Source organism: Lathyrus oleraceus, chromosome 6, assembly GCF_024323335.1.
Source record: "Lathyrus oleraceus cultivar Zhongwan6 chromosome 6, CAAS_Psat_ZW6_1.0, whole genome shotgun sequence".
Classification (NCBI taxonomy): domain Eukaryota; kingdom Viridiplantae; phylum Streptophyta; class Magnoliopsida; order Fabales; family Fabaceae; genus Lathyrus; species Lathyrus oleraceus.
The window spans coordinates 453,465,728-453,481,271 of record NC_066584.1 but is presented as its reverse complement, the minus strand read 5'-3'; the positions used below and the strand labels follow the sequence as shown (position 1 = coordinate 453,481,271).

Below are 15,544 nucleotides of genomic sequence, written 5' to 3'. Positions count from 1 at the left end.
TCCCCTATGACAGATGCTTATAAGTACATGTCTTTAGGTTCAATGCAGTAGCCACAAGCGGTTGATACTACATTGTTTAGGTTCAATGTCGCAGTCACTGCATTGTTTAGGTTCGATGTAGTGGCCACTGTCTGTGACGCATACTCTTATAAAATGTATATATGCGGCACTTGCAGTGACATCATGTACATGCAGTCGTCATATGGGATGGCGGATGGATACAAATTTACAACGCATGCACCATTATGAATGGCTACACCTCTTGCCGACCTTTTTTTTTTTGAAACACGGTTAGTTTGATAAATTATTTGAAATATTTATTTTGAAAATATTGATTATGTAAAAAAAATCATGTTTTGCTCTCATTATAGTGTTGCATGTGTTTCATATTATGATTAAAAAGAAGTTTTTAATCATAAATAAAGGGTGTTAGTTATCGTATCCTCGATAGTGAAGAATCACCTTATATAAATTCAAAATTGTTTTTCATGAATCTAAAAATATGTTTTCTGACGTATTCATATACATTAAATTCGAGAGTTACACCCTCATGTTGTTAGAAATAAGTTTAGAGATACCTAACTTATATATACACCATATCCCTTCATAAGTGAGTTACACTTTCATTGTGTTATAATTTAGTCTAAAGATGCACCTTTGTAAAAATTACATATACTTCCGTAATCACCTTTTACAAAATAAATTTTGACATTTTTTAAAAAATTCACTAATGTAATATGTCATATATTATAACTATATTATCATGATAAATTTGTTATCACACTAATACAAAATATATCTTTGGTAACACTATATTACTACGACCGTTTTTTCAACCGTAGTAATATATCAATTTTAAGGGGTTTTTTTTTTATTATTAAAAGGCTTTGGCAAAATTACACCAGAGGTCTTTTAAGTTATTTTTTTTATAACATGTTGGTCCTTTAGGGTGATTTTTATCTCATTTTTCTCACATTTTTAACATTTAAAAATGTGTGACTATTGTATTTCTGATTGCACTTCATCATTTAGTACCACTCAAAATAATTGCATCCACAATTAGGACCTTCACTCTGTTAAAAAAAGGTAACGGTGCATACGTTTGCTAACTTAAAGAACCAAGTTGTTACCAAAAAAAATTTAAAGGACCAACTTATTATAAAAAATATCTGAAGTAATGTTATTGTCGCATCTCAAAAAATATGATATCGCGAGCACATCACACGCTTGTGCATGACTAACAGAGTCACAACCGAATTTTATTTGTTCTTAATCAAAGGAAAAATAATGATAAAACCCTCAGGAGAAAATGATAAGATGGTCATCACAACTAAATATGGGTTCAAAAGTCGATTATGTCAGGGGAATGTATTAGCATCTCTCGTATTCGTTGTACTCAACGGGAACCTCATATGGTTTTAGGGTTAAGGTGTTGCTTAAGGAATGTTTGCAATTATTTATTTCTATTTTATTAAAATATTTACAAAAAGTAGAGGGAAAAAAGATTTTTAATAACGTTCTCGTCAAAGTTTCAAAACTTTGTGCCTACATATTCTCAGGTGTAATGAGAAAATCAGAGCATCGTAGTTCGGTAAAAAATAAGTGTTTGTTGGTTGATTTTATAGCATATGGTTTAAATCATGTTCTTGCGTTTAAACATTGACTTATATATTCGCACGATGGATGAGGAAGCACTTGTCTGACATAAGACTCCTATAGGGAATAAGAAGATCTCGGAGACCTGCTGAGGGATGAAACGTTAATGCTAACCAAAGGGATTATCATTACTCTCAACTATTGGACTGATAGGTTGCCGCTATAGGGATTTCACGCGATAACAAAACTGGGAACTGGCTATTGTTAGTTTATGCACAATCTCTAAGAGGGGTGAATTAGATTTGTTGGACTTTTCTCTGTTTGAAGCGTTAGTGTTGGTTTTATTATTTTTCACAATTGATATGAAATTAAATATGTTGAAAAATAAATGTAGAAAGTAAATGACACAATGATATATCATGGTTCCTCTCACAATCCGAGAGTACTTCAATCCTCTTACTCCCCGTGAGAGATTTTCCACTATGTCAGATCTTTGTAGAAGTCTTCAACCAAGACTAACTCTACAATCTTCTAACATAAGAAACACAAGTGAAAAAAGAAAATAATTCTTTCTTTTTTTCACTCTCTTATTTCCAACAATCCTAGACAACAAGGTATTAACAAATATGAGTTTGTAACATAAGTTATAGTTCTTGAATCAATTATGTATTAATTGATTTCCTCTTTGTATTGATCACAAACTTACACAAAGCAAGACCAAGATGCAATATGATGCATGATACGCAAATGTAAATGCAAATTTTTCAAGGAACTTCAAGATATAAAGAAAATTGCAAACATCATAAAAGAAATAACACATTTTAAAATATTAGAAATCTCATCTTATTAATAACGGAAAGGATTACAATCTGAAATACAATCTCAACAATCATAAAACATAAGAGGAAAGAAGTTAGATCTATGGAATCATATCCAATTGTGACCCAACTCCAAGTTGATACTTCTTGCAAAGTCTCTTGATCTCTCTCTGATAGTTGCTTCTCATGGCATCCTTCTCCATCACGAGCTGATCTACAATGCCTTTCCAAACACCAGAAGTAGGAAGATGAGTAGATGATGAACTATTAGAGGAAAACAAATCTTCTTGATTCCTTGACCTTTTCATAGCAATTTTCTCAAGCAACTCTATCAAGTCGTCCTTTTACTTCAATTTTTTATGCAATTTTATCTTCTCGAGGTTCGAAGCGTGAAACTTGTCTTTCCAAGCATCCTTCTCTTGCTTCATTCTAACCAAAGCTTCTTGCAACTCCTCTATGCCTTCAATATGAATAATGGGTGATTTAACCATTACTAAAGACATGGGTTTCTCATAAGCGTAAGGCATCTTGAATTCCTTTTCTCTCTTCTTCACCCAACTAGTGTAAGGCTCCAAAGATACACAATTCTTCAATCCAAGTTAACTTTTTATTTCCTATGAATATTGTGAAAAGCATGCACCATCCTAGCCTTCAATCCTTGAGTGTCTTTCCCTTCTTGGAAAAATAAACCTTCTAACAAAGTGTTATTAGGTTTGTCCCTCATAGCGAACCCAAATTGACGTCTTGCTAAAGCCGGATTATAGTTTATTCCTCTTTTTGTACCAAGAAGAGGCACATTAGAGAACCCCTCACAACTATCAATAACCTTGACATCATCGTAAACACAAGAATACCAGATGATGTCATCATTGGTTAGAGACATCAGTCTTTGAGACCACTTTAAACAACCCTTGTTCTCTTTGAAGATAGGAGACTGCGGCAAGTACGAAATAAATCACTTATACAACAAGGATGCACAACAGACAATATTTCTGCTTCCTTTAGAAGTTCTATGATGAATGAATAAATAGGTGTCACCAAGCAAAGTAGGAACAAGATTCCAAACCAAAAAGATCCTAATAGCATTAACATCAACAAAATTGTCAATGTTTGGAAACAAGACCAACCCATAGATGAGTAAGGCAAGAATAGTTTCAAAGGACATCGTGCTACCAGCATTAGCAAAAGAAAAGGCTTTCTTAATCAAAAAATTTGAAGTAACCCTCTAATACCTCCTTTAACAATGAGATTTAGTTAGATTTATCCTCAAAGATTGCAAATGGATCGTCATGAGATAACTCATTATACTCATTAGAAACTAAATCATGTTTGAGTCACTAACTTCCCATTATAATTTTCAAGTGGAGTCAAGAAGATATTTTCGCATTATAAATGGATCGACATATGGTGCTGTAGAGGGATCCATGTAAAAGGAAAACCCAAATATGGGAGGGATATGACAAAGATGTGATCTTGTTTGTATGTAAGGATGCAAATGACATGTGGGATCTTAGAATTAAAAATTAGGGTATGATGCTTCTCCTTATGGGCTTGCTGTACACAAAGGCATCTCTGGAAGTGGCATTTTAATAGCCATATTTTGACTCCCTTTCCAGCAGGAGGCTGAGTGGAGTCTTTAACACTTAGGCCTTCCTTTGGGCCTTCTTATTCCTCTGATGACGCCTCCACTACGCCTTACTCATGGGGTTTTTCCCTTTATAACCTTCGGGAACATGTACCATGTTGCCAGTGGCCTTTGCCTTTGACTGGATTAGAAGAGCCACTTTAGGGTTGATTTTTTTCCATTTGGGTTGACTACCTCCCCTCTGTCTAGTAGGTTTTACCCATACATCCTTGGGTACGTTTGCAGTAGGTTTGTAGGTCTTTCGACCATGTTAAGTGAAAACCTTGTAGTACTCGTCGATCATATGTAGAGCACCAGCATCATCATAAAAAATCTCTGAGTATTGTTTCCCTTGGGAAGCCTCATTGGGTCAAACTTTCTTGGTCGAGATCCCTCAATCTCCATAGCGACCTCTTCATCAAACACTGTGTTGCAGCGAAGGCACAACATTATCCTTGAGTGCGAAATCTCGCACCTTTACAAGAAGTCGACCAGATTCTCCTCAACGTTTGGATAGACTACCTTCATCAAGTCAGCCTCTTTTAAGGAACCCGCATTTGATCCCTTATTTGTCGAGATAGCAATAGCGTCAACCATCATGACTTCGAAGGGCTCGGCATAATTCGCCTCCTTCTCCTGCAATGGGTTAGCATCCACTTGCATTGGGGGTTTATTTTTCTCTTTGAACTGTAACATGTCCTCTTTCCGAGCTTTCTGAACCAAATCCTTGAAAAGAACATACAGTGAGGTTTTATGACCAAGAAAGTTATGTTATTTACAATATCCCCTCTTTTTTCTTTGTTCTAAAAGGGGTGTCTTTAAATATGGTGGCACTATTATTTTCTCATCACAAACTAGTAAATAAAAAATCTCATCACATTTTGTAATGTCGAATGTATAAGTTTTAGTAACAAACTTATCATTTTTATCGGTTCGACAGGATTTTTACAATTTGAGGGTTTCAAAAGTTTACACTTATACGGGGCTCTTAGCTTTAACTCAGCCACATTTATTTCCCATTCGTCGATGCACTCATATTCGTGTCGGAGGAATAATCCACCCCTCCTATATAAGCTACTTTCTTTTTCCTATGGAACTTATTGCTTCTAGCTTTCTCACCCTTCAGTCGCTCGACTTATCGAACTATATCACCCAGTTGGGTTATATCCCTCAAATATTGGGTATCTAATTTCTTTCAAATGGAATATTCTAGGTCACCAGCGACAATTTCGACCAATTCATACTCTAGGACTTAAGTGAATTACCCCGCCTTAAGAAATTTAAACCTATTGAGGTATTCGTCTATAGACTCAGGAATCTTTCTTTTCACACTGGCCAGTTCTTTCAAGCTTATCTTTGATTAGCCCATGTAAAATTGTTCATGAATGATTTTTTCCAATTGTCTCCAAGTGTGTATGGAATTTGGAGTTAGCATCATAAACCGTGTAAACGCATTCTTTGTTAGTGGCAAAGGAAAATATTTCATTTTTAGGTTTTCGTTATTCGCTATGTCGCTCGCCTCACTTTGGTATCTGGCGGCATGTTCCACTATGGACTCATTGATCTCACCAGAAAACTTGGTGAATTTAGGGACTTTCCATCCCCTAGGCAACTCAGCCTATCGAATGAACTCTAGCAATGGGGACATGAAACTGGGTCTATGCAAACCCATATTAAAATCGTTTTGTGCCACAATCGCTTCGACAATGGTAGCTATGTTGTTTTGTCCTGAGATGTTGTTTTGTTGGACATTTCTTAGTACATGGTCAACATCGTGATTCCTCTACACTATAATGGGCCAAGGATTGTGCTACGCTATGTACTCTTTTTCGTCCTTATTTGGCTTTACTTGTCGAAACCCTTGGGGTTGCCCTAGATTTTAGTGGCAATTCTTATTTTAGGCATTTCGACTTGTCTAGCATCCAACATCTAGAGCGTTGGTTGTGTTTGGGCTTGAGGGTCGTCAAAGAAATCGGTTATTCGACCCATCTGGTTTTCTAACGCTTCGTAACTTTGGTTAGTATTTGTAATTAAAGGGTTAAATATTATTCCCATTTATTGGGTTAAAGTATTTACTAACTCGTGGTTACTGTCATCTATTTGCTTCCTCATGACCATCGTGTATGTCGAATTTAATGATGGTGTATCATGAGGAATATAATTGATTTCCACTGGCCTAAAAACTTCGCTTGCATTCGACGCAAAAGCATTATGACTATTAAATGCTAACCTCTCAGCCGCTGCAATATCCTAATACAATAGTTGATTACTATTTAGGCACACCATCATCGACGTAGACATACCATATGGCATCTCTCTTCCTAGTTGGGGCATTGTTAATCTTGTTTGGAATGGTGATCTTGGATCTCCACTTTCAATGCCTCCCAAAGGAGTTGGTATAAGGACGCTTGGTTGTGGCAGGGGAATGGCCCCTTGTGACGCAGTAGTTAATGTTGCGCTTGTCAATCTTGTAGTGCCAGTTATGCCACCGGTTGTCTCCATATTTTCTACTGGGGTAAAGATAGGTCCCCCACTAGTTTATGGTATAACATTTTGTAGGGTGTTGGGAGCGCTTGTATCTATTGGCGGGCGTATCATTTTTTACCACTTCTCAAGTGGATATATCAACAAGAGTAAATAACGACACCGTGCATATAAAGTACCAACAAATTACAAAAAGTGAAAATTTGCAGAATTTTTTTGCAAAATTTATAAAAGATAGTTGACACGGTCCCACTGGGCATGCCAATTTATTTACCATGAAAATTGGTAAACAAACGATGGTCTATTTTTATTTCAAAAAGTGACTCGAGGGATCAATCAGTGAATCCCGGAACATGTGCCAATTACTTTGTTTCTTTGCAATATTTGTAAAAATGATGTAACGTTTGAAAAACGTCTAATGATTTCGATGAAGTCAAAATTTGGGTAGTTGTAACAAAAGGTTTGAGTAAAAAGGGTTTGAAAGAAAATGACAGAAATTAAATTGCATAAAAACTATAAAGAAAAGTAAAGAGCATCGAAGGATAAATGGCAAGTATTTAAAAGGTTGCAGAAAAAGTAAATGTTTGAGAAGGAGTAAAGATGCAGAAAATGTAAAGGAAGATAAAGACTTGACAAAAAGATAAAAGATTTACTGAAAATTAAATTGGTAATTGAACTCATACATTTTGCCTTGAGAACTCATTTTCACTATGTAACACGGGTACTTCTGAGTTTCAGTGGTTTTTTGTATATAAGTCAGCACCCTGAACCCTATCATTAGAACTACTAGATATAGTGCTGAATAAAATAACTGTCGCTGCTACGTGTCATTCTCGATTGTCGACACGTCTTCATCGCATGCTCAATTCCCCTCACTTAATGCCATGTCTTCCACAGTAGAGCCAAAATACGGTTACAGGGATGTTTGTGAAGGAGAATGGCGATCCAAAACGCAGCGAAAATTAAAAATTTCTCCTTTAGTGATCCTTACGAATGGGCATGATTAGTGATATAATCGCTACCTCTTGTGGTGATTGAAACCTTTGATGTAGGTCTAAGTAGCGATCACGAATGTTGAATGGTGACAACGCCTCTACTCAGTCCACACGAACAGATTTCTTCAGTCTCTGTGCTAGCTGCTACGAATGAAGGCTTTGAGTGAGAGAGCGAAACAAAATTTCATCTGAACAAATGCTTCTGCACAAGGGTTCTATTTATAGAACCACTTGTATGAGCTGTAAGCTAAAAAGCCCACTTAAGTGTATGTGGCCCATATCTTATGATATACCAAAATCACTTAAGTGCATGGTACCTTACCATATTTCGTATTCTACTTAAGTGCGTCGTACCTTACGATGTTCTACAATTCACTTAAGTGCACCGTACCTTACGGTGTTCCTTATTTACTATATATCTCATCAATCCGTCCTTTTGTGTGTGACCCTGTAGGTTTTCGCGGCATTGACAATTATATTAAATCACGTATTTAACATAATAAACAGTGAGCGGTATCTAGAAATACATCACTGCTACCCAAGACACGAAAATTTCATGTGATCTAACAGACCCTTTTGTGATAATACTTATATGTATAATTATCCTTTTGCCCTTATGTCTATATTGAACACAAGGCATAGACTGTGTCATCCTTGTCCAGTTCAATATTGGGCCCCTTAGACATATATCCTGTTATGCAGGATGGGCAAATTCCATCTAAGTTACTCATGTACCTCAGAATGCGTCGTGGAGTACCCATCAACTGTCTTTATTGTCATCCAGTTACGAGCAACGTTTGATCAACAATAAAGCATTCGACTCTACATCTATGGCCCATAGTGGTTTCAGGTCGAATGGTGGTATACACCACTATCACCATGAGAATAACTTATGACACTTTGCATAATATTCTATATAGTATTCTCATAGTGGGTCAATCTAGTATAAATATTACTCCTAATATTCATACCTATGTTTAAGACTTAATAACTCCTTATCCATGATCCATGATCTATGAGATGCGATCATCAGTTTATATACATAGTAGTCTTAATGCTTTAATGCTATCCCAATTCACAATAAAGCTCGACTACAGATACTTTAAGAATAGTGTCTTTATGCTTAATGGAATCTCATGATTAAGTCACACTTGATACATTAAGCGGACTAGCTATTCTAGGGACTTTATTAAACAAACATAATAAAGAAAAAAAAACCTTTTATTATTAATAAATAATTCGATACAAGTACCAAAAGTATTGGCCTCTAGGGCTTACACCAACAGTTTGAACTTTGAATCTCCCGCCTTGAAAGATCTTCGTCGCTGTCGATTTCGATGCAACCCTGGCTTGTCAAAAAAACCCCCACTTCTTATCTTCAAGAATTTCACTAAGTCTTTAAACGTGGCTTCGCCACTTCGACTTGACAAACTTTGTCGCACATCTTCATTGTCTACTTGAAGACTGTGTTTTCCAACACTTAGGAAAATTCCCATCTCGCAATGGAAAGTTAGACTTAGAACACTACAGAACTGAGAATCAGGTTGTAGACATCATGACGAAGGTTGTGTAGGTCAAATTGTTCAAGAGATTGAACAATGAATAATATAGATAACTTAGATATTATAAATTAGGTGATGTGTTAAATATGTAATTCTTTATGTTAAGCATGTTGTAGATTTCGACAAAGTCGAAGTCGGATGTATTTGATATAATAGTTGTCAAATATAGTCTTTAGTAGTCAAAATATGTAGTTGTCGAAGGAACTAACTTCAATAAAGTTAAAACTCAGTGTTTGTTTTGTAAAAGTTATGTTAGTTAGAGAGATTATTTGGTGTGTAAGTAATCTCATTTATAAATAGGGAGATACCATGTGTTTGTAAAGTGAGCAGAGAGAGCAACTCAAAATTATTCAATAAAATACTATTTACTCCTAAAACCCTATTTTTCATCTTTCTCTCTTTTCTCTCTCAAATTATCCACTCTCATCAAATCTTTGTGCGGTGGAATCATCTTACAACCAAGGTATGGTTGAATCACTCAAGTGAAGAGTGAAGAAGGAGAGGTATGATCAATAAAAAAGATTGATTCTCATTCAATCAAGATTGATTCGGATTATCTCTAAAACTGATGTTTAATTCCAACGAAATTAATATTGACATGAATTTACCGTTAATGAATCTTGGAACATGCGAGAAGTCTCGCTGGATGAGAATGGTGAAGTTGTGTTAATGGCAATGAGGAGCTTTGATGATTTCGATAATGCTCTTATAGTTAAACTCCAAGCTCTAATCCTCCCTATAAATCTCACAAGGGAGAACAACATAAAATATATCATCTTTAAAACTATTTGTAAAAAAATTGCAAGAACTTGAAAGGAAGAAATAAAAAGTTGAGATTAAGCCACATATATGATTTTTTTTTAAATAAAGATTAAGGATGAATATAAATGGTTCGAAAATGCGTAAGTTAGATTTGTCCTCAAAAATTGTAAATAGATTGTCATGAGATGAATGATTATACTCCTTAGAAACTAAATCATATTTGAGTCACTAACTTCCCCATTATGATTCCTCTCTTTTCATTTAAAAAAAATCAATTTAAGGTTAATAGATTCAATAATTTTATTTTAAACTCACTTTTAAATTAAACTGAATGTTACAAATTTAATCCGATTAAAACCAATTTTCACAAACCAAATAGAGTTTGATTTTAAGAAATGTTGTGACTTGTTGTTGGGCTCTACACCAAGGTTAGGTCAATACAAACAAACATAAGTATTATGATCAGTTGATCACCCACACTAGAAGAGTACTTCCATCACAACTCCATCGTTGAATAAATGATTTCAATGAAGGAAGATATGTCTATCAAGTCTGATCCCAAGTCCAAAATCAAGGGCTGCCATACTCTCAACTGAAATGACTCCATCCAATCCAATACACACACGGGTTGACAATATTGAATAGTAAATTCTAAGGTAAAAATCAGAACAGTATATGTATTTTCTTCTGTGTCGCTATTATAATCGGAGAACTCCAAAAAACAAAGAAAAGAAAGGACAATGAGAAACAGAGAAGAAAACAAAGAACATAATCCAAACTCTGCACTAGGAAAACACATCGATGCAGAGTTATTTATATAGTTGCAGCAGAATCTCGGGCTAAACTACAAAGCCCAGATTAGGGAGATGTGAAAGGTGAATGAACCAAACCAATTTAGCTAACATCATCTCACTTTGAGTAACAGAAACCTTGATTCCTAAACGACACTAGCTATTCGACAAATAACCCCAATCTCCAACATACGACACCGTTTCTAATTTCTATTCTATTCATTTTCCTTCCGTTTACCAATACACACACAACTTAGCTACTACCTAGCAAGGTTTGACTTCTCTCTCAGACAACCAAACCCGACACATATTCCTACCAACTCTCTCATCGTACAACACAACACCAACATTAACTACTATTATAGTCCACTTCACCAAATCAAACCCATACAATAATATATTAACAGTATCCAACTTCTGAATTCAAATTCCTCACTTGTTTGAATTACAATTCTCAAAACAATAAACACAAGACAAGTATAAAATATAGAGAAAATCACAAAGATCAACGCTTTTAAATGATTCTAATAATAGTAATAATCTAGTATTCTTTTCTTCCCCATCGTGTAACACAGTGAATATATTTTCAATGTGCAGTAATTTCTTATCTCCGTTTCGACCACGGTTTCTTCTTTCCATGCCATTGCCAAAGATTAAACTACATACTGCACGCCGTTTCACATCCCTTCTTGTACGTCGTCGTTTTTTAATATTTTTACATACACACTACATTTTATTGAATCTTGACATTGAATTTAATTCAACCAAACCAAAGGCACAAACACACGAGGCTACTTGAAAATTGCAATATTTGAGAATGAGTAAACAATTGAACCGATTCATATCTTAGTTAATACATTCAATTATAATAATAATAATAATATATGTACTGGGAAAGAAGAAAACAAGGAAAAAAAAGTAATAATGTTTGGTTTTTCGCGGTGGCGATGATTGCGGTGTGGTGGCGGTGTTGTTATATTTTTTATTAGAAACGCTGAGAAACGGAGAGGTGGGTTTGACGCCGTCTAACATGAGGTGAAACAATGGAAACTAAGCCACCGAGTGGTGGCCTCATCTTTGACCTATAAACCATTTCATCGTACGGTCTTCTGTAGAATTTCACGTACGGGAAAAACGATTCTCTACCTCTCTCCACCTTTCCGTTGTCTCGCCGGAAAAACGTCGCCGGAGATTGGAGGAAAGAAGTGGTGGTCCGGTGAGGAACCGTGACGCGCTGCGGCAGTGGAGTTGAAGGAAATAGACCTTTCCTGCTGGCTGGTGGGCCCAGCGGGTTTCGTGCGACTGGAGAGGCGAACGAGAACGAGCGAGCGTTGAGCGGTGAGATGAGTGATGCTGGAGAGGGACTAGTGGGTCCCACTTTGGATGCTGACGTGTCGCCTAAGCTTAGGTACCATGGCTTCAGTGAGTCAAGCTGATGGGAAACTGTGAAGGAGAAGCGTGAAGACGAGCAGGAACCGATCTTGTCCGTTGATTTCATAACCGATGGATCGAATCGGAGGGACGAGGCTCGCGGGTAGGCTGAGAAATCGTTGTAGTCCATTGATTCTTCGAAATCCAACGATGATACTATCGTCGTACACGTTGACAACTCAACAAATGGACGAACACCCTGCACATGCACACACACAATTATTCATAATTTGAATTGAATGGAAATACATGTCTTTTTCATTTCCATGCCTTTAGATTACATTACAAGGTTGTAAAGGCAAAATAATAGTGCACTAGTACTTTCTCCATACCCTAGAAATCTATCCCTCAAAATTCCAATTATTATTATTTTTTCTTTTCAATTTCAATATACTTTACAAACTTGTGACATAGGTTGAGTTTGAATTTAAGATAATCTAGTGAACTAGTTCTACCTAATCTTACACAATAAGTCAATATCTTATCAAACCAAATCCAAAACAAAATTGTTCATAAGTGGTAGTACTTTTCTTGACATTGGCAATTTGACAAATTCATATTCAATTACAATTACAATTACAATTACATTAGATTTGGTTTGGATGTAATCATGTAACAAGAGCTTACATAGCCTTGGGGAAAATGGACCACCAAGAGTGGTCCATAAGCATTTGTAGTGGTTCATTTTCATAGTCAAACAAAAGGGAAACACACATTGCATAGTGATAGTGGACACAGCAAAACTTACACAAGACAGCAACGTAAAATGTAGTGGTCAACCAGAAAGGGTATTGTAATTGGAGTTTAACTGGCAGTGGCTAAACAGTACTTGAAAATAGACTAGTACTAAAATAAGCCATGAAAGGAATTTGAATTGTGTTTTTTACCTTCCACAAGTATGCAAAAAGGGATGGAGGGTCTATCACAAACGCTTTGCATAGGCGTCCCGGATAGTATTCGCCCACAATTTTCAGTGATCCCAACAACAAGTTCATAAAACCAGATGCCGATCTATAAAAGCCTGAAATAATAAATAAAACTCAATTCAATTAAATCAGAGTAGTAATTAAGAGTAGCATGAAAAAGGTCAAAAGTAGAGAAACATTGCTCTGGTGCTACAACAATAGCATAATTTAAGGAAGCAATAAAGATTGAAATAGACCCATTGTGATAGAGAATGTATAACTAATGTAACAATAATGACCACAATTCCCAATAATACCCTTAGCAACATTAATTGAAAGGTGAATTCTGTGACAGACACATGAAGGGCACTCCGGACAAATTCTGTTTCATACTGCTCCCTCAGGTCCTGCCTGCCGGTGTATCCCAACCAACAGAGTTTTCTAAATGCCTGCCCCACTCTCTCTCTGATTTATTGCTTCTGATCACTCAATCTTTTCTGTTTTTTACACATTTTATTTCACTAATATGTAATGTTCACCTCTCTCTTGTGAAAATGGCATTATGGAAAATTCGGGTAATGTTTAGGTGTGGTGGAGTACTACTTACTTGCATCGAAAAGCATGACAAACTGTTCTATGTTTTTAGGCATGCTTGAAATGGCAACTTCCATTGTGAATGCCAGTAAACGAGTGAAGAACCTTCAACATTACAAAAGGTAAAAAAAAAACATTGTTTAGTTCCATGAATATCATACTACAGTATATAACAAAATTAATGAAAATATGTATTACTATATAACTTACAGTTTCTGAGAATGCAACTTTTGATAGTCTTGTTTCATGCGGAAAATCTGTATACACCCAAATTCACATCACAAACTTTTAAGTCAGAGAAAAACAAAACAATCAAACTCAGAAAGGAAGTGAAAATTACCAAAACAGGTCTAGATTCATCGTCATAACCAGCCACATAAGCCAACCCTTCAGCTAACTCAGCTGAGAAATCATCTGCTATCAATTGATCTGTTTTTTTTTTATTTCAAAAATAAAATGAAAATGAAAATCCAATCATTATAAAAATGAAAAAAAAAAATTATACTTATTCTTTGTGTGGGGTTTATTTCTGGGGTATGGAGAGTGGTATAATGATTACATCTACTACTATAGTATAGTATAGGAAGTGGGGTGCATATTTCTTTTGTTACTTTAACGCTTAATTCAAAGGAAGAAAAAAAAAGCAAGATTCTTTTTCTTTGGCGAGAGAAAACAAAAAGAGAAAACGGCGTGGTTTTCACAACGGGTGAAAAATACTTTTCTAGTTAGAGAAGAAGAAGAAAAAAACATTATACCAGTAACAATAGTATCTCTCCATGAAAGACAAGCTCTGAGTTGTTTACCAGCTTTTTTCACATTATCTCCTTTCATTTTCAGAAACCGTTTCACACAAGCATAGTTACAGAACTTTTCCTATATCACAAAAACAAAAACAATAATGGAGTTTAATATAAAGAAGAAGATCAAAGAGGTTTAAGAGAGTGAAATGAAGAAAACCTGTTTGACAGTGAGCGGAGTTTGTTTTCTGATGAGTTCTAGAACAGCTTCCACCTTGGTTGTTTCCTTGTTGTTACTACTAGTATTGTCCAATCTCTTCCCCATTTCGAGAAAAAATGTTGACTATATGAAAGTGATGAGTTAGTAATAATTACAGAACAGAGAACACAAAGACTATTATTCCAAACTTATGTTTCACGCAACCATGAATGAGGTTTTCTTGTCAATAACTCAGAGAGAGAGAGAGAGAGAGATATGGTTGCAGTGTGTGAATGTATATAATGTAATGAGAAAGTTGTGAAGAGTTTATTTATAGTGAAACGACGGATTATAACGCCGTTACATAAAGGAAAGAGAAAACAAAGGGTTTTTGAAAACGTCAACACTTGTTTTTTTTTGTTACTACAGCTATTACTTTGAGTCAATATGTGTTAAAGTGGGTGGACCCTCCGACAGGATACGTAACGCCGACTTTGTTAATTAGTTTAATTTAACTATAGCTATTACTACTATCTTTATGTAAACAAGTACTATACTACTACTAATCATGAAATAGGCAATCATTCAAATATATATAAGATGAAATTAGAAACTAGTACTAGAACTTATATTGAAAATGAAATTAATTAAGAGTGATTTTTGGACAAACAATTTAAGTGAATTCTAGTTATTGAATGGATGTATTTATTAACATTTATATATACATACGGTTTCTATAATCAAAGAGAAATTTTGAACTATCTCCTAAGGAATTTGGTTTCTGAATTTGTAATTTATGAGCTTAGGCAAATTATATTTTGATGTGAGATTTTAATTTTTTTTTATAGAATTTGACTCTTGAGAAAATAAGTTTATCTTAATATATATTTGATATGAACGTGATTTTGTCAAAATCTTAATAAGTGTTTATAATTTTGTAAGAGTATAGGAAGGATAATTTTTTACCATCACAATTCACAACAGGTGCAATGGCAACGTTTGGAATTGTGTTAGCCAACATATAAATGCACCTAAAGTTAAAACTT

The 15,544-nt window shown here is 35.3% G+C and overlaps 1 protein-coding gene across 1 annotated transcript; it reads right to left on the bottom strand.

The window, feature by feature from the left end:
• Positions 1-11,408: 11,408 nt before the first annotated feature.
• Positions 11,409-14,812, bottom strand: LOC127096885 (uncharacterized). The gene is made up of 7 exons (XM_051035419.1): positions 14,520-14,812; positions 14,318-14,435; positions 13,903-13,991; positions 13,773-13,819; positions 13,576-13,667; positions 12,951-13,084; positions 11,409-12,262 (listed from the first exon to the last, which is right to left on the bottom strand). The coding sequence occupies exons 1-7, from the start codon at positions 14,622-14,624 to the stop codon at positions 11,618-11,620; spliced, it is 1,230 nt and encodes a 409-aa protein (XP_050891376.1). The 5' UTR covers positions 14,625-14,812; the 3' UTR covers positions 11,409-11,617.
• Between the last annotated feature and the right edge of the window lie 732 nt (positions 14,813-15,544).

Bases quoted from the DNA above. Each gene is read 5' to 3' on its own strand.
- LOC127096885 (XM_051035419.1), bottom strand. From the start codon at position 14,624: ATGGGGAAGAGATTGGACAATACTAGTAGTAACAACAAGGAAACAACC. The intron at 14,436-14,519 runs GTTTTCTTCATT...TTTGTGATATAG, and splicing joins CTCCGCTCACTGTCAAACAG to GAAAAGTTCTGTAACTATGC. The intron at 13,668-13,772 runs GTAAGTTATATA...GTAATGTTGAAG, and splicing joins AAGTTGCATTCTCAGAAACT to GTTCTTCACTCGTTTACTGG.